Below are 20,426 nucleotides of genomic sequence, written 5' to 3' on the forward strand. Positions count from 1 at the left end.
CCCTGCATGCTATGCTTAGGCTAGCACAATTTAGCCTTCTCCTCTTGCCAGATATAAGATGCTTGTTTCTTGTGTTGTGGATGTGCAGTGGTTGGCAGACTTCCTCAAACAGAGGGTGCGACAGACAGCAGAGAACGAGCGAGCGAGAGAGGGAGAGAGAGGGATAGAGAGGGATAGAGAGGGAGAGAGAGAGAGAGAGAGAGAGAGAGAGAGAGAGAGAGAGAGAGAGAGAGAGAGACTGCGGCGCAGGAGTGTGTGTGTAAATGTGTGTGCGCCGCGGGGATGGGTCTTCTCCCCGCAGTCGGGAGCACTCCATATCACTGTCAAAATATCTTTACGCACGCTCCCATGCGCACGCCCGTATTCCGCTCCGTGCAATAATATTCACAGAGGTATATATTGTCATTTGAAACAAGTTACCAATGCATTGTCCCGTGGGATTATGCCCCCTGCGGCAAAATGTATTAGTATTCCATCAATCTCTCTCTCTATCTCTCTGTCTGCCAGTCACAGACTGTGTGGGTGACTGTCACTCAAAGTGCCAACACAGCCTGAAATCCAAAGGGAGAAAAATTATGCTTTTGAGTACTTGATTAAAAATATAAAACAATGAATTTCTTTTTTAAAGACACTTTACATTTACATTTAGTCATTTAGCTGACGCTTTTATCCAAAGCGACTTACAAGTTCTGTACGACAAGACAGCAAGAAGGGTACAACTCTATCAGCTGAGTAACAATGTGCATCAAGTGTTGCGTGTTACAGTGTAGGTTAGTTTATTAGGACAAGTGCATGACAGTAAGGTTAGTCAGGGTTAGATTTTTTTTTTTTTTTTTTTTTTTAATAAATCATTTCAGATAATGGTTGAATAAGTGAGTCTTTAGTCGACGGCGAAAGATTGGACGGGATTCGGCTGTCCTAACTGGGATGGGTAGTTCATTCCACCATTGTGGGGCAAGGACTGAGAATAGGCGGCTTCTCTTTGATGACCCTCCGGGAGCTTGGATAGGAGTAGGTCTGAGGCGGCCAGAAGATGCAGAGCGTAGGGGTCTTGAGGGTGTGTAGTTAGAGACCATTGACCGGAGGTAGGCGGGAGCGGTTCCCTTTGCCGCACGGTATGCTAGGTCGAGGGCCTTGAAGCGGATACGTGCAGCAATGGGGAGCCAGTGCAGGTCCCTAAGAAGTGGGGTGACATGGGCCGACTTCGGTAGGTTTGAGATCAGGCGGGCCGCTGCGTTTTGAATGAGTTGAAGAGGCTTGGTGGCAGTGGCCGGGAGGCCAGCTAGCAGTGCGTTGCAGTAGTCGAGGCGGGAGATGACTGTTGATGCTGCGTAGGTCCTACCCCTCATTTTCTAATGGCTTCGGCCCCCACTGACTTCCATAAGCATTGGTAACATTTAACAGATTTAACTTGCGATTAAAAACAGACCACAGGCACAAATGAATTTTTGGACAGATTGTAACAAATCAAATAGGCTTATTAAACTATGTGGAATATCCCTTTTAAATATTTTGAAATAAGCCTGATAGATTAAGTCTCAATACAAGTGCAAATTCCTTGGTAAATTTGTCACGCAATGTTGGAGAGAATACATCCAAAGGAGGAGGAGAGGAGAGGAGAAGGAGGAGGAGGAGGAGGAGGAGAGGAAGAGGAAGATGAGAGGTGGAGGTGGATAAGGAGAGGAGGAGATGAGGAGAGGAGGAGGAGGAGAGGAGGAGGAAGATGAGAGGTGGATAAGGAGGAGAGGTGGATAAGGAGAGGAGAGGAGGAGATGAGGAGGAGGAGGAGAGGAGGAGAGGAGGGGGAGAGGAGGAGGAGGAGATGAGGAGAGGAGGAGGAGAGGAGGAGAAGAGGAGGAGGAAGATGAGAGGTGGATAAGGAGGAGAGGTGGATAAGGAGAGGAGAGGAGGAGATGAGGAGGAGGGGGAAAGGAGGAGAGGAGGAGGAGAGGAGGGGGAGGAGATGAGGAGGAGGAGAGGAGGAGGGGGAAAGGAGGAGAGGAGGAGGAGAGGAGGGGGAGGAGATGAGGAGGAGGAGAGGAGGAGGGGGAAAGGAGGAGAGGAGGAGGAGAGGAGGGGGAGGAGATGAGGAGGAGGAGAGGAGGAGGGGGAAAGGAGGAGAGGAGGGGGAGAGGAGAGAAGAGGAGGAGGAGAGGAGGAGAAGAGGAGGAGGAGAGTACTGACTTGGCCTCCAGAGTCAGTGCAATGACCCCAGCCACCATGGGGGCGGAGACAGAGGTCCCGGTGTGACCGTCGGTACAGCGCTGCCGCAGATCTGTGGTCACCTGCAAGACAGCAACACACACGGTGAACTCGGGGTTAATAAAGACTGACGTACAGTTGTTAACAATGGGAGGTGTTAACAGTGTGTGGACTTTATTTATTATTCATAATAAATAGAAATATAATAATAATAATAATAATAATAATAATAATAATAATAATAATAATAATAATAATAATAATAATAATAATAATAATAATAATAATAATTACTTGCATTTATAGAGCGCTTTTCTAGACACTCAAAGCGCTCCCCAGTCCCACAATGTAGGGTGGAAATTGCCTCCTTCACCACCACTGGTAGCACCCAACCTTGGGCTACACAGGCTCAATGGCTGCCATACACACTGGCACCCGGCACACATCACACTACACAATGGCTGAACGGCTCAGGAGACAAGGACTGATATCAACCGATTAACGGGAAGGGATGATTAGGTGGCCTTGATGTCAGATACCTGATTAAGGAATTTGGCCAGGAACGTGAACAGAAGTTCTTATATCAATTAATAAATGTTTACATTTTTGCATTCTTTCTCTGTCATACAGTAGTAATATAATCTCTGCTGTTGTAACATACAGTAGTAATATAATCTCTGCTGTTGTAACATACAGTAGGGATGTATGGAATACCCACTTCCGTTACTGTAATGAATGAATACGAATGGCCCCGGTGGGAGTCCCTCAAAGAACCCCCCCCCCCCCCCCCCCCCCCCCCCCGAGGACAAATAAAACTATCTATCTAACTCCGGCAGCATCAACACAGAGCTCAACTCATGTCTGCTCCCGTGGGGGTGATTTCCAGAGCTGCGCTGAACAAGGAAAGAACCGATGTGGTTCTTGTATATAGTATAGTTTAGATATAGTAAGTATAGCGTAATGACAGAGTTAAAACTGTATATTGTATAGTAGTGTACATAGGACCCAGTGCCTTCTCAGGAATTTAGCATGTCTATTTTTATCATGCATCATCTTATGTCTTTTTATTACCCTTATTTTTACGTCTATTTTATTATTAGTATTATTGCACAATCGATGCGGGCATGGCCACCCACATTTCACTGTATGCCCAGGTATGTATGTGACAAATAAACCTCTTGAATCTTGAATCTTGGTGATAGATGAGGATAGGTGGCTCTAGAGAGTAAAAGCAGACAAGTCTACAGGAATTCGGGCTGCTGAGGGCTGAACACTACATGCTGCTGCTGAGGGCTGAACACTATACATGTGCTGCTGCTGCTGAGGGCTGAACGCTACATGTGCTGCTGCTGCTGAGGGCTGAACACTACATGTGCTGCTGCTGCTGAGGGCTGAACACTACATGCTGCTGCTGAGGGCTGAGCGCTACATGTGCTGCTGCTGCTGAGGGCTGAACGCTACATGTGCTGCTGCTGCTGAGGGCTGAACGCTACATGTGCTGCTGCTGAGGGCTGAACGCTACATGTGCTGCTGCTGCTGAGGGCTGAACGCTACATGTGCTGCTGCTGCTGAGGGCTGAACGCTACATGTGCTGCTGCTGCTGAGGGCTGAACGCTACATGTGCTGCTGCTGCTGAGGGCTGAGCGCTACATGTGCTGCTGCTGCTGAGGGCTGAACGCTACATGTGCTGCTGCTGCTGAGGGCTGAACGCTACATGTGCTGCTGCTGAGGGCTGAGCGCTACATGTGCTGCTGCTGAGGGCTGAACGCTACATGTGCTGCTGCTGCTGAGGGCTGAACACTACATGTGCTGCTGCTGCTGAGGGCTGAACGCTACATGTGCTGCTGCCGCTGAGGGCTGAACGCTACATGTTCTGCTGCTGCTGAGGGCTGAATGCTACATGTGCTGCTGCTGCTGAGGGCTGAACACTACATGCTGCTGCTGCTGCTGCTGAGGGCTGAACACTACATGCTGCTGCTGAGGGCTGAGCGCTACATGTGCTGCTGCTGCTGAGGGCTGAACGCTACATGTGCTGCTGCTGCTGAGGGCTGAACGCTACATGTGCTGCTGCTGAGGGCTGAACGCTACATGTGCTGCTGCTGCTGAGGGCTGAACGCTACATGTGCTGCTGCTGCTGAGGGCTGAACGCTACATGTGCTGCTGCTGCTGAGGGCTGAACGCTACATGTGCTGCTGCTGCTGAGGGCTGAGCGCTACATGTGCTGCTGCTGCTGAGGGCTGAACGCTACATGTGCTGCTGCTGCTGAGGGCTGAACGCTACATGTGCTGCTGCTGAGGGCTGAGCGCTACATGTGCTGCTGCTGAGGGCTGAACGCTACATGTGCTGCTGCTGCTGAGGGCTGAACACTACATGTGCTGCTGCTGCTGAGGGCTGAACGCTACATGTGCTGCTGCCGCTGAGGGCTGAACGCTACATGTTCTGCTGCTGCTGAGGGCTGAATGCTACATGTGCTGCTGCTGCTGAGGGCTGAACACTACATGCTGCTGCTGCTGCTGCTGAGGGCTGAACACTACATGTGCTGCTGAGGGCTGAACGCTACATGTGCTGCTGCTGCTGAGGGCTGAACGCTACATGTGCTGCTGCTGCTGAGGGCTGAACGCTACATGTGCTGCTGCTGCTGAGGGCTGAACGCTACATGTGCTGCTGCTGAAAAAAAAACGAACGCTAAAAAACGAACAAACTAAAACTAAAACGAACTAAAACTAAAACGAACAAAAAAAAACGAAAAAAAAACGAATGCAAAAAAACGAATGCAAAGAAAACGAACTAACTAAAACAAAAACGAACAAAAACGAAAACGAACGAAAAAAATTCAAAAAAAAACGAACAAAAAAAACACTAAAAAAAAAGAATGAACTAAAACTAAAACGAACGGAAAAGAACAAAAAAAAAAAACGAACGCAAAAAAACGAACGCAAAAAAACGAACGCTAAAAAAACGAACGAACTAAAACTAAAACAAACTCAAACGAAAACGAAGGGAAAAAAAACGAACGCAAAAAAACGAACGAACTAAAACTAAAACGAACTAAAACGAAAACGAACAAAAAAAACAAACGCAAAAAAACTAACGCTAAAAAAACGAACTAACTAAAACTAAAACGAACTAAAACGAAAACGAAAAAAAAAAAAACGAATGCAAAAAAAACGAACGCAAAAAAACGAACGCTAAAAAAACAAACGAACTAAAACTAAAACGAACTAAAACGAAAACGAACAAAAAAAACAAACGCAAAAAAACAAACGCTAAAAAAACGAACTAACTAAAACTAAAACGAACTAAAACGAAAACAAAGGAAAAAAAAACGAATGCAAAAAAAACGAACGCAAAAAAACGAACGCTAAAAAAACGAACGAACTAAAACAAAAACGAACTAAAACGAAAACGAACGGGAAAAAAAAAGAACAAAAAAAAGGACACAAAAAAACAAACAAACTAAAACTAAAACGAACTAAAACGAACGCACAAAAACGAACGAAATAAAACGAAAACGAGCGGAAAAAAAACCCCGCAAAAAACGAACGAAAAAAACCCGCAAAAAAACCAAAAGCGAACTAAAACGAAAACGAACGCAAAAAAACTGACGCAAAAAAACGGACGAAAAAAAAACGAACAAGCTAAAACTAAAACGAACAAAAAAAACGAACGGGAAAAATATAAAAAATGCTGAGGGCTGAGCGCTACATGTGCTGCTGCTGAGGGCTGAACGCTACATGTTCTGCTGCTGCTGAGGGCTGAACACTACATGTGCTGCTGCTGCTGCTGAGGGCTGAACGCTACATGTGCTGCTGCTGCTGAGGGCTGAACGCTACATGTGCTGCTGCTGAGGGCTGAACGCTACATGTGCTGCTGCTGCTGAGGGCTGAACGCTACATGTGCTGCTGCTGAGGGCTGAACGCTACATGTGCTGCTGCTGCTGAGGGCTGAACGCTACATGTGCTGCTGCTGCTGAGGGCTGAACACTACATGTGCTGCTGCTGCTGAGGGCTGAACGCTACATGTGCTGCTGAGGGCTGAACACTACATGTGCTGCTGCTGCTGAACGCTACATGTGCTGCTGCTGCTGAGGGCTGAACGCTACATGTGCTGCTGCTGAGGGCTGAACGCTACATGTGCTGCTGCTGCTGAGGGCTGAACGCTACATGTGCTGCTGCTGCTGAGGGCTGAACGCTACATGTGCTGCTGCTGCTGAGGGCTGAACGCTACATGTTCTGCTGCTGCTGAGGGCTGAACGCTACATGTGCTGCTGCTGCTGAGGGCTGAACACTACATGCTGCTGCTGCTGCTGAGGGCTGAACACTACATGTGCTGCTGAGGGCTGAACGCTACATGTGCTGCTGCTGCTGAGGGCTGAACGCTACATGTGCTGCTGCTGCTGAGGGCTGAACGCTACATGTGCTGCTGCTGCTGAGGGCTGAACGCTACATGTGCTGCTGCTGAAAAAAAAACGAACGCTAAAAAACGAACAAACTAAAACTAAAACAAACTAAAACGAAAACGAACGAAAAAAAAAAAAACGAATTAACTAAAACAAAAACGAACAAAAACGAAAACGAACGAAAAAGATGCGAACGGAAAAAAACGAACAAAAAAAACCGCAAAAAAAAAAGAACGAACTAAAACTAAAACGAACGGAAAAGAACGGAAAAAAAACGAACGCAAAAAAACGAACAAACTAAAACTAAAACGAACTAAAACGAAAACGAACAAAAAAAACAAACGCAAAAAAACGAACGCTAAAAAAACGAACTAACTAAAACTAAAACGAACTAAAACGAAAAAGAAGAAAAAAAAAACAAATGCAAAAAAAACGAAAGCAAAAAAACGAACGCTAAAAAAACGAACGAACTAAAACAAAAACGAACTAAAACGAACGGGGAAAAAAACGAACAAAAAAAAAGGACACAAAAAAACAAACAAACTAAAACTAAAACAAACTAAAACTAAAACGAAAAAAACGAACGCAAAAAAACGAACAAACTAAAACTAAAACGAACTAAAACGAACGCACAAAAACGAACGAAATAAAACGAAAACGAGCGGGGAAAAAACGAACGCAAAAAACGAACGAAAAAAAAAACGCAAAAAACCAAAAGCGAACTAAAACGAAAACGAACGCAAAAAAACGGACGCAAAGAAACGGACGAAAAAAAACGAACAAGCTAAAACTAAAACGAACAAAAAAAACGAATGGGAAAAATATAAAAAATGCTGAGGGCTGAGCGCTACATGTGCTGCTGCTGAGGGCTGAACGCTACATGTTCTGCTGCTGCTGAGGGCTGAACACTACATGTGCTGCTGCTGCTGAGGGCTGAACGCTACATGTGCTGCTGCTGCTGAGGGCTGAACGCTACATGTGCTGCTGCTGAGGGCTGAACGCTACATGTGCTGCTGCTGCTGAGGGCTGAACGCTACATGTGCTGCTGCTGCTGAGGGCTGAACACTACATGTTCTGCTGCTGCTGAGGGCTGAACGCTACATGTTCTGCTGCTGCTGAGGGCTGAGCGCTACATGTGCTGCTGCTGCTGAGGGCTGAACACTACATGTGCTGCTGCTGCTGAGGGCTGAACGCTACATGTTCTGCTGCTGCTGAGGGCTGAGCGCTACATGTGCTACAAGACGCTGGCTTTTAAAGGAGAAACACGCCAAATGGCGGGTGAATGCCGTGTAGATCCCCCTGCAAGTCCCCTCTGCAAGGACCACAATGGAAATAATAAGCTCTGAGCTTTCTTGTGTACATCCTTGTAGCAGTATCTCCTGACTGTGCTTTCTGTCACACATGTTATTTTATATTGTCAAATAAAGTCATTCATTCAAAGTCATTCAATCAAAGTCATTCATTCATTCATTCATTCATTCATTCATTCATAGATGGCAGCACGTATTCAATCAATCAAACGTTGGGAGGGGTCAAAGGGGAATTGGACAGAGTGATAGGGTCTGGATTTACGCATAGTGGGAGGGGAGAGCTGCAGAGGTGTGTGTACCTGTAGTGTGTGTGTAGCTGTAGTGTGTGTACTTGTAGTGTGTGTGAGGATTTAACGGGTGGAGCAGGGTGTGTGGAGCTGTAGTGTGTGTACCTGTAGTGTATGTACCTGTAGTGTGTGTAGCTGTAGTGTGTGTAGCTGTAGTGTGTGTGAGGAGATAACAGGTGGATCAGGGTGTGTGTAGCTGTAGTGTGTGTAGCTGTAGTGTGTGTAGCTGTAGTGTGTGTAGCTGTAGTGTGTGTGAGGAGATAACGGGTGGAGCAGGGTGTGTGTAGCTGTAGTGTGTGTATCTGTAGTGTGTGTAGCTGTAGTGTGTGTAGCTGTAGTGTGTGTGAGGAGATAACGGGTGGAGCAGGGTGTGTGTAGCTGTAGTGTGTGTAGCTGTAGTGTGTGTGAGGAGATAACGGGTGGAGCAGGGTGTGTGTAGCTGTAGTGTGTGTAGCTGTAGTGTGTGTGAGGAGATAACGGGTGGAGCAGGGTGTGTGTAGCTGTAGTGTGTGTAGCTGTAGTGTGTGTGAGGAGATAACGGGTGGAGCAGGGTGTGTGTAGCTGTAGTGTGTGTAGCTGTAGTGTGTGTGAGGAGATAATGGGTGGAGCAGGGTGTGTGGAGGGCACGGTGCAGGGAATAGTGAATGTAGACATGGTGAAGATAGATACCCAGCCACCAGCCGCACTCTCTCCCAGGTCAACAGCCGTCTCTCAGGCAGTGAGAGAGCCGATCTCATGACCCCCAGACAAGACAGAGTCTGTTTACACTGGAGTAGTGTAGAACCGCTGCTTGTTAAAGTGGATGACAGATGGGGGAGAGGGCAGCCAGGGAGAGGCTCTCTGTTGTAACACCTCCGCTGGGGAGAGGGCAGCCAGGGAGAGGCTCTCTGTGGTAACACCTCCGCTGGGGAGAGGGCAGCCGGGGAGAGGCTCTCTGTGGTAACACCTCCGCTGGGGAGAGGGCAGCCAGGGAGAGGCTCTCTGTGGTAACACCTCCGCTGGGGAGAGGGCAGCCAGGGAGAGGCTCTCTGTGGTAACACCTCCGCTGGGGAGAGGGCAGCCAGGGAGAGGCTCTCTGTGGTAACACCTCCGCTGGGGAGAGGGCAGCCGGGGAGAGGCTCTCTGTGGTAACACCTCCGCTGGGTTGTTTTGGCTTACTCTCATACCTGTCTTGTGTTGTGCGATTGGGGTCGGTTACAAACCACAACAACTCCTTTAAAAATGTATCTAGTTACTTTACTGATTACTCGATTATCAAAATAACTTAGTTACTTTGAAAGTAACTAGGTTACGAAGTCGTCGTCGTCCCCCCTGCTGCTGCCACAACATGAGAATGACAACAGTTTTTTTTTTTTTAAATAATGCTTTATTGAAAGTGCATAATGTCATAAATCATGGTTGGCTGCTCAGACAGGTCATCATGAGACGTCATCAGACATCAGGCCATATAAGGTCACTGCTGTCCACTGCTCAGGCATTCCATCCACTCTCTCACTCTCTCTCAAGTAGCCAAATTACTAGGGATGCACCGAAAATTCGGCTACCGAAAATTATCGGCCGAAAATGGTTAAAAAGGCTCTTTCGGCTTTCGGCCGAAAGGGTTTTAGCACCGAAAATATATGACCGAAAGTCAAATAACGTGTTGTTGTGATGACGTCATCAAAACGCGACTACAGACATACCGGTAGCATGCGCAACATGTAACGTGAGCAGCTTGACAGCTCTTCCTGCATTCTACAGCCTGTGAATGAATGAATGAAAACTTTATTTAACAGATTGCAGAATGGGTACAATACAGTAAGGCTCAATACATACAATTGTTAAGGGGATGCAGACCTGAGAAAGACGTTTGTCTTGTTTCCATCAGGGTCCCCCATTTTCAATTCATATAGACATTTATGACATACATAACATACATGACATTTATGGCATAGGGACATATAGGTATTTAGTACTGATACATTTGTGACATAGGCGGTATTCAAATATACAGTACTGTTACCCCTAGATCCTGACAGAGTATATACATATGATGGGGAGGGGACTGTACATTAGGAGGGGGTGGGTGGGTGGGAGGGGAATATACATACGGCGGGGAGGGAATATATACATGCGGTGGGGAGGAGACTGTCTATTAGGAGGTGGTGGGGGTTTTGGGCATTTACGGTGGCCAGTTTCGAATTGCAGCCTCCCGTAGGTGCTCTTTAAGGGCGGTTTTGAATGTGGGCAGGGATTCACATTCCTTTACAGCTTTGGGTAGGGCGTTCCACATTGTTGTGGCATAATTGCGAAACGTGTTTAGTCCCTTGTTTGAGCCGAATCTGGGTTTAACATGATTTGTTGAGCTTCCTCTGGTGTAGTGGTTGTGGTATTCACTGACCTTTGGGAAGTATTTTGACATGTACATGGGCACCCCGGTCGTATAGTGTATCTTGTAGACCAGGCCCATTGCAAGTTGCTGTACTCTGTCGTCTACTCTAAGCCATCCTAGGTTGGCAAAGTGGGCAGGGGTGAGGTGGGTTCTGGGGTTCAGGTCAAGTAGTAGTCTGACCAGTTTGTTTTGTGATGTTTGTAATTTTGTTTTAAGCGCCTTTGAGGTGCTTTGGTACCATGAGGTGCACGCATAGTCATAGTACCCTTGAATGAGTGCTCCTGCCAGAGTCCTCAGGGTATTCTTGTTTACCAGAGAGGAGATCCGGTACAAGAATCTAGTTCGTTGGTTGACTTTTTTTATTACATTGGATGCCATTTTGTCACAGGAAAGATTTGCCTCTAGGATGGAACCCAGGTAGGTAATTTCGTCTTTCCTTGTGACAATATTGTCACCCACTGTAACTGAGAAGCCGTCGGTCTTGCTGAGTTTGTTATTTGAACCGAAGAGAATGGACTCTGTTTTGCCCATGTGTAATGATAGTTTGTTATCAGCGAGCCATATGCAGATTTTGCCTAGTTCCGTGCTGAGGGTTTTTTCAACCTGCAATTTGTTCTTGTCAGAGACCAGCAGGGCTGAGTCGTCCGCAAACAGGAACAAGTTGCAGTCACAGGCTGACGACATGTCATTTGCATAAATTAGGAAGAGTAGCGGTCCTAGTATGCTTCCTTGTGGAACACCACAGCTCACTGTGAGGGGGGGGGATAGAGTACCGTTTACCTCTACCATCTGTTCTCTCCCCTCCAGGTAGGATTGCATCCAGCTCACTGATAGGCTATCAAAACCAATTGCTTTTAGCTTGTCCATTAGAATGGAGTGATTGACAGTGTCGAAGGCCTTTTGTAGGTCCAGCATGACCATGCCGCAGTATTTGCCAGCGTCCACCTCTTGTTTGATGTGGTCGTTCAAATAGAGGAGGCATGTGTCAGTGGAGTGGGACGTTCTGAAGCCAGATTGGAATTCGTAGATTAGGTTTTTTTCCGCCAGGTACTTTTCGACCTGTTCGTAGACTATTTTCTCCATGACTTTCGAGATGGAGGTAAGAATAGAAACAGGGCGGTAGTTGCCTGGGTCTAATTTGCTGCCCTTTTTGTGTAGAGGGGTCACTCTCGCAATTTTGAAGTCCTTGGGGACGTGCCCCTGTTTTATAGAGAGGTTTATTATGTGTGTGATGACTGGGGTGATGGCGGCTGCTGCGTCTCTGAGGAATTTGGAGGGGATGTTGTCATGGCCAGTGGCCTTGTTAGGTTGGAGGGCGCTCAATTTTTTGAGTACCTCATCGGTTGTTACCATTTCAAGTTTGAAGTCGTCTTTGTGGACCCCTAGGTTTTTGTAGTATGCTACTATGTGTTCTACCCCATAATGCCCTGAGTGGGAGGGTAGTTTGTTTACCAGTGTTGTGGCTATGTTTGTGAAGAAGGTGTTTAAGTAATTGGCTACATCCAGCTTGTCTGTGATGAGCGTGTTGTCCGTCTTTATGTTTATGTTTGAGAATCTGGTTTTAAGTTTTTTACTGCAGCCTAGTTGATTATTGAGTAATTTCCAAAGTTCGCAGGGTTTGTTTTTGTTTTCCTCAGTTTTGTCGTTGATGAAATTTCTTTTTGCGGTTCTGATCATGGTGTTTACGTCATTTCTTAGTCTGTTTCTTTGGATTTTTAGTTCAACCACGTGGGCTTGGAGTTCACTGTTTGAGCTTTTGGAAAGCTTTGTCTGACTTTTATGAAGTTCAGAGCATTTTTTGTCTCTGGTTTTCATAGCGGCCAGTATTTCAGTGTGCATCCATGCCTCAGCGCGATTTTTAACCCTGGTGGTTCTTATCGGTGCCATGTTGTTGAGTATTGCTGTGAATTTGGTTTTGAATCCAAGCCATGTTTCTTCAACCTGTGTACCACTGAGCTCATCTGACCAGTCCAAGCTCCCCAGTTCTAGGTTAAAGGCCTCTCTAGAGTAAGTTTTGAGGTCTCTAGATGTGACTGTTTTGTGACAGCCGGCCTTCTGTTTTAGCTTTTTGCGGGTACAGAAAATCATATAATGATCACTTAACCCGCATGCTATCACCCCTTTACTGGAGATCATGGACTTGTCAGAGGTCAAAATGAGGTCAATGGTGGTTTGTGTCGAATCGCATACCCTTGTGGGTTGTGTGATTAGCTGGCTGAAACCGTGCAGGTCAGAAAATCTACTGAAGGCCTTGAAGACGGGTGCTGATTTACGCAGCATATCCGTGTTCCAGTCCCCAATAAGAATTTTTTCTACCCCCTCCACCCCAGCTAAACACCCATCAAGTGTGTCATAAAACCCACTCTGTTCTGGTGGTCTATAGATTGTGCCTACTAGTACCGTGATAACTAACTCCTCTTGGGAGTAGGGATGCCCCCCGAAACCCGGTTCTAAACTAAATTAGAAAAAACCGGAGTATTGATCAGCTCCGACGTTAACGGTACTGCTATCAGTAGTCTAGGAGCGGATTAGCTACGGAGCTAACAGTGTACCATCCATCTGCGACGCAACGGTGGCAGCAACAGTGGACACTGAGTAATGTTAACGTTATGACGAGTTCATACTACACTACACGTATGAACTCGACATAACGTTAACGTTACTCCGTTTAAATGAAGTGTTTAATTAGCAGCAATCTGTTGTTGAAAATGTATTATCGTTAAACCGGAAATGGAAATGCGAGGACAGGAAGTCGTCATCAATCGTTGTAGTCTTTTAGTCTTAACAGTCTGGAATTAATGTATGCATTCAAAAGTGCTGAATAAATGTTTTATGGGCCCATAATAGTGATTATTAATATTATTTAAGTTAAGTTTAGCCATAATCATGTCTTTTGCCATAATCAGGTAGCTAAAAAAAATATATATATATATATTTATATTAATCATTTTCAGCCTTTCGGCATTCGGTTTTCGGCCAACTGTTTCCTATTTTCGGTATCGGTTTCGGCCAAGAATTTCCCATTCGGTGCATCCCTACAAATTACACTTTAAAACGAACTGGATAGTTGATTTAACTTCATGCTGAAGCCATTCTAAAATCAGCTATAAGCGTAAACATGTGTGTGCGTGCGTGTGCGAGCGCACGTCCCATCTCCGGTCTGGGTTCTGGAGAGGTAGCTGACTGTACCCCTGGCTCTCTTGTCATCAGCATTATGAGATAGTAACTAGTTAGATTACTATTTACTGAAAAAAGTAATCAGATTAGAGTATTAGTAACTAGTTACTGGCATCACTGCCCTTAACCACTCAAAAATGAATTTAGAATTCTAATAAATAATACATATGGTAAAGGTGACTCTGAGAAAAACCCAGGTGGGTTTTCTGGTTCAGAATTGAATCCTGTAAAATGATGACCAAAAAAACCCTGCATTGGACAGTCGACGTACTTGCAGTCGTTATCCACTGATTAACTGACCGGCCGACACCGATTGTGAGTACTTCACTCAGACACCGAATGCTGATCCGATACATTAGACTTAAAGAGAGCAACATTTGTGATTGGAGGATCGAGAAAAGAGGGTGGGTTTGAGATAGGTCAATACCAGTTTTGGTATTATATGCACACCCGTAGTAGTCGATCCATATCGCTCGGAGTGTTAATGTCATCACCTGAAATGACACACTCTACAAACTGTGTTAACCCTTTCACTGCCACACTACCAAAAATGGTTAACCCTTTCACTGTGACAACACAGAAGGTTAATAACCCTTTCACTGCCACACGACAAAGGGTTAACCCTTTCACTGCCACACTACAGACGGTAAGCTATGAATGTGAAACAGACCCGTATGAATTACACTATTACGGAATACACTATTATATACTGCAGGTATACTATACTGTAATGTGTACTGTAATGTGTACTATATGTATGTACTATGTATGTATGTAAAAAAATAAAAAAATAAATAAACGTAAGTCTTCAGGGGTAGGGCCCGACAAGCCTAGTGCTTCTCCCTTCAGCTCTTTTCGGACAACTGGACAATGCTGCAATAGCAGCTGGTAAAACTTTATGGCGATTTATGGAATGACCTTTGTTATTATGTGTCCAAAACCCGAAATAAAAAAATAACTGAACTAACTGAACTGAATACACGATAAAAACTCAAATTAGCTTTGGTGGGAGAGAGTTGGCTCTGTTCACAAACACTCCCTGGACTCTCACAGACCGCGGAGAGAACATCTTTACGATCCTCTTAAACTGAACGGCATTCGCCTTGAGATCTAAACGACCGTCCTCTCTTCTCCTCGTCCCTCCTCGTCCACTCCGCGAGGCGTGACAAACGCACCACAGACCCTGAGCAAACACCGCCTCTTCACACACACACACACACACACACACACACACACACACACACACACACACACACACACACACACACACACACACACACACACACACACACACACACACACACACACACACACACACACACACACACACACACACACACACACACACACACACACACACACACACACACACACACACACACACACACACAGGGGGCACGAAATTTACTTTTTGACTCACCGGCCAGTGGCGGGTAGATGGGAAAAATCTACCCGCCAAGCATATTTCTTACCAGCCAAGTTTTTTAGATATTTTTTTTAATAAAATATATATATTATTATATAATCATACTTGTAGTTGTATTATCTGCAAGACATCGCCACCACGCAACAAGTCAAAATGCTCGCTATCTGCAAACAGCTCCACTGTCTGTGTGTATACTCGAGTAGCCTCCAGCTCCAGCAAGGATTCTCCGGCGCTGCAGCTGGACCTATACTCTACATTCAGCATGCAAGGATTCTCCGGCGGTGCAGCTGGACCCTATACTCTACATTCAGCATGCCCTCATGCGATGGAAGCCAGGGGCTCGAATACGCATCGAATCAATGTTATAAGACATTGATATCAGGAGCTATCTGTAGCTACTGCTAGCCGGCTAGATAACGTTAAGACAACGCCTCAGTGAACAATTTAGTTTACTGGGACATTTCGTAGTGACTAGTGAGCTAACGTGAGCTAACGTGAGCTACCTAGCCAACGGAGGTATTATGCACTACTAGACTTGCTGGAGCTATCAGTAGCTAGCCGGCTAGATAACGTTACACAATGCCTCATGTATTAAACTAAAAGTGAATAGTTGACTGGGTCATTTTGTAATGGTAGCTAACGTTAGCTCACGGAGGTCCCACTACTAGACTAACGTCACAGTGATTGCCCGAGGCAATAGCCTCTGTTTACATGGGTGAGGGAGGGGCAGGAGGAGTAGGAGGAGCAGTGCGCTGCATGTCTGTGCTGAGACAGCGAGTGAGAACTCCGCTAAGAATTGGATCATGTTTTTCGATCGGTTTTCACATGACTAATTGATTGCCCGCCACATGGCGGACAGACCTCTCAGTCTCACTCGCCAAACGTAAAATCTGCCCAGCGGGTGGCGGGCTCTAATTTCATGCCGTGCACACGCACGCACGCACGCACGCACGCACGCACGCACGCACGCACGCACGCACGCACGCACGCACGCACGCACGCACGCACGCACGCACGCACACACACACACACACACACACACACACACACACACACACACACACACACACACACACACACACACACACACACACACACACACACACACACACACACACACACACACACACACACACACACACACACACACACACACACACACACACACACACACACACACACACACACACACACACACACACACGAGCATGAGGGTACACTCACTCTCTATCTCTCTCTATCGCTCGCGCTATCTTCTCTCTGTCTCTCACACACACACCACACATGCTGCCACTCTTGAGTTCTGACAACACACCTCACTTTGTATCCTTGTATATTTACCCTTCTGTAGTGTGGTAGTGAAAGGGTTAAAAGTGGTATTTTAGCTGTTAAAATAAATGTTAAATAGCTCTACATCCAAACAACCATCACTGATGGAGTGCTTGGTCGGTAACATGGGTCTCCCAGTCCCTCCTAAATAGAAAATATATTGTATGGTATCCCGTCCATCAGGAGAGAGAACTTTAGATATTTTTACTTATTTCATGAAATCTTGCCAAGCCAAATTACTTTACTGCACCTTATGCCCCAACCGGGACGAAGAGGATAAGTAAGTAAGTAACTGGCAGATAGGGCTGAACGTTCGGACCTTCGAATTCTAAATCAACATTCAAAATTTGTATTTGTAATACAAAAACAATTAAAAAATTGTATATATATTTTTTTATGTGTCTATTCATTCTGTTTAAACCAATGCTTCACAGTTGCAGATAAAGATTAGGCTACACTAATATTATAGTATTAAAACTGATGAGTTATATTCATTAAAGAAAGTAGATTTAATTAAAAAAAATGACTCATTTAATCAGATTAATCACTTTATTCAAATTGAGGATTTAGTTTGAGGATATTTATTATAAAACATTTTAAAAAACGTTTTTGAAATATTATTATTATAATCTTTTTAAATTATTATTAAAAACAAAGGTTCGAACGTCCGTTGGAAAACCCCTGACGAAGGAAAAGGTCACTTTAAGAAAATAACTTGTTGTGATTGTTGTACAGTATAGTTAGTAACAGCAAGTATAGCATGGGGACATAGAAGGGGAAAAAAAGAGTACAGGTGATGACAGCAGTGACCTTCACCTTCACCTAAACTACCACCAGGTCCCTTCCACTCTCTTAGGTCCTGTTTAGACGGAAACGCTAGCAGGTGAATCCGCAAAAATATTTTTTCGGGGGGAGCTCCAGTAGCTCACCACGTACCGCGAGCGCTATTTCAGCGCCGTGGACAACCGTGCTCGTCACGGATCTGGGGCTTAGCGAGTTTCGAATCCCGACTGCAGCCGTGCCTTTCCCAGAGTGTCTTCCCCCCCATCTGAACCCTTTCAGCCTGTTTCTGTCGGTCATCCTTGACCAGTATAAATGTGATAAACACATAAAAGAGCCAGGGGAATGGCCAAAGTTTAAAAAAAAAATATATATTTTTTCGGATGTGCCTTTCGTTTATACGGAAACAGCGTTTTTATGGGGTGAAACCGTAAAAAAGTGAGACCACCTTCCTGGGTGGAATTCCTAGAAACTATAAACCTTTGCGCTATCATCTAAACTGTCAAACCGCATAAAACGATGACGAAAGGGTTGTCAAGGCTCTCGTCGCGCGTACTGCTTACATCACAGGCATGCGCCAGTAGCCTAGAAGCGTAAACAAAGCATGTCTGATTCTATCCATGGCGATCACCTGAAGGCTACATTGGCAGTACTTTTAAATACACAAGAATCTGTCCCGCGGCTATCACAACTATTAGTACTGGACCCACTGTCTGTGAGTGACTCTGCTTTGGTCCAATCACATTCCCCACCCACAGTCTCGAATCAGAGGCAGAGTAGGGCGGGTCTTCACAGCACGGTCATGTGACATATGCGCCAATCGTGTGACAGTGGGGCTGTGTCGTCTCGAGTCGTTACAGCGTCGTCTGCATGCAGAATTCCATCCCAAAACGCTAGTCTAAACGCAAAATTAAAAGTGAGACCGTAAGACGACTTTTGCGGTTTCTGTTCAGACTCTCTCTGTCTAAACGTAGCCTTATTGTCACTCGTATTATCTTGTTCTCTCTGGTGTGAATCACATTTACATTTGACATTTTGTCATTTAGCTTTTATCCAAAGCGACAAGTCAGCAGGAAGGGCACAACTCTTTCAGCTGAGTAACAATGTCCATCCAACAGTGTTGAAACTTGGGCGCTGCAGTGTTGAGTGCATAGTAGTAAATACATATTAGTATAGTAGGTAGTAATATAGGCAAGGAAGATTAATTAGTGGAAGAGTGCATGATAGTAGAAGACAGTTCTTTCATTTCAGATATTGATTGAAGAAGTGTGTTTTTTATTAGCAGTATTCTGGTGATTTGTAGACAACAATCAATACTTTCACTAACTTGTGGTTTAGTTTAGGCCACCTCTGTAGCTTTCACCATGCCATGCTTGACCGTAACGTTACTCCATTCTAACTCCGTTCCACTTTGAGTGTCACGTTTTTATATAGCCACGTCTTCTAGCTACATCGCCCATGTGACTTTGGCGAAATATATTTAATCATTTTATTTTTTTTAAACGTCTGTATTTTTTTTCACAAGCAGCTGATTATCTCAACATCATTTAGTCTAGAAATCTCTGGAGAAGATGCCCAGCTGTTGCTTTTCCTTTAAATGCACTCTGCACCTCTCCCGTCAATCATATTCCCAAAGGCACACACACACCTGAGGCAAATATAACTTGATTACTGTACATAACGTCTCTTTTAACGTAGAGTGCTACTTCTAGACAGGTTCCCCCCATTCACACTCAATCAGTGATGCCAGTAACGCGTTACTTAGTAACGCGTTATTGTAATCTGATTACTTTTCCCCGAAAATAGTAATCTAACGCGTTAATCTTTAAAAGCCAGTAATCTGATTGCAGTTACTTGTCCAAGTGGCTGTGCATTACTATTTCGTTACTATCTCATCATAAATTCATAATGCAGGCGGAATGCAGTATTTTATTTAGTTTTCGACAGTCAAAAATACATTTTGAGCTGTTTTTCTTTTGGGAGTGACGTGGTGTGGCAGTGAAAGGGTTAAATACAAGAATGTGTCCCGCGGCGTGACTGGTCCCTCTGTCTGTGAGTGACTCTGCTTTGGTTCAATCACATTCCCCATCCACAGTCTGCGAATCAGAGGCAGAGTAGGGCGGGTCTTCACAGCACGTCATGTGACATATGCGCCAATCGTGTGACAGCAGGGCTCCGTCGTCGGAGAATTCCACCCCAAAACGCTTGGCAAAATTAAAAGTGAAACCGCAAGATGACTTTTGCGGTTTCTGTTCAGAATTCCACCCCAAAACGCTCGTCTAAACGTAGCCTCAGTCACTACTTCACGGCGGCACAGCTGTCAACACGCACGGTTTTACCGGGATTCTCCTGTTTTTCGACCCTCTGCACGGCCTCTTTACGGCGCACGGATTGGTACGTATTTTGTACTAATTATTATTATTATTTTTTTTACAAAATGGGTGCAATTCTCCTCCGTGACGACAGGTGGCAGCAGTGTAGATTAGACCGTTATCACAGGAAGTCAGACCGGGAGACGGTTGCGAGCCGAAGAAGAATAAGAACAGAACAGCGAGCGGATTTGCTCAGAGCTCAGGGGAGAGACTGATGCGGCACCGAGGGTGTCAAATCAACTTAGCCAGTGTCTCTTGATTGCCCACTCTGTGGCTTTTGTCTCTGGAACAAAGGGTTTGCAAATCTTCTGTGGATAAAACAATACAAAGTTACTGTGTATGTGATGCAGGAATGTGTAAATGTCTTGGTGAACAGCCGTTTGCTCTGCGCCTCGGCGTCCCCCTCCTTCACTCTGATGCCCAATTTCCTGAATGCGATTTATAAATAATAATTGATCCGTTTTAAAAGTTGTCGTGAATTGTCATGGTATGACAAATACAGTTACTGGTAACTCGCAGGCATTGCAGAGATATTGAGGAAAAACACAAAATCGCATTGGCTTTTTTTCTATCTCACATTTATCTGTAGACACACACTGTTCCAAAATGATATTCCCACTGCTAAATTAATGACCATAGGTATTTTTTTTATAGCTTTAACTTTCCTCATGGGAACAATAAAGTTCCTCCTATCTCATCTTTCCTCCCACAAATGCCATTTCCCCTTGGCAGACTAAACATGATTGTTGGCTAACTGAAAACATTGCTCATTA

General features: G+C 45.2%; 1 protein-coding gene across 1 annotated transcript in view; it reads right to left on the reverse strand.

Moving 5' to 3' along the window:
* pcsk6 (proprotein convertase subtilisin/kexin type 6) overlaps nucleotides 1–20,426 on the reverse strand; it is a gene marked incomplete at its 5' end in the record, with an annotated part of 408,343 nt that overhangs the window by 267,779 nt on the left and 120,138 nt on the right. The window contains 1 exon segment of the mRNA XM_084308170.1: nucleotides 2,185–2,285. Coding sequence (XP_084164296.1) covers nucleotides 2,185–2,285 — 101 coding nt within the window.

The sequence above is a fragment of the Notolepis coatsorum genome (assembly GCF_963971535.1).
Source record: "Notolepis coatsorum genome assembly, chromosome: 2".
Taxonomy (NCBI): Eukaryota; Metazoa; Chordata; class Actinopteri; order Aulopiformes; family Paralepididae; genus Notolepis; species Notolepis coatsorum.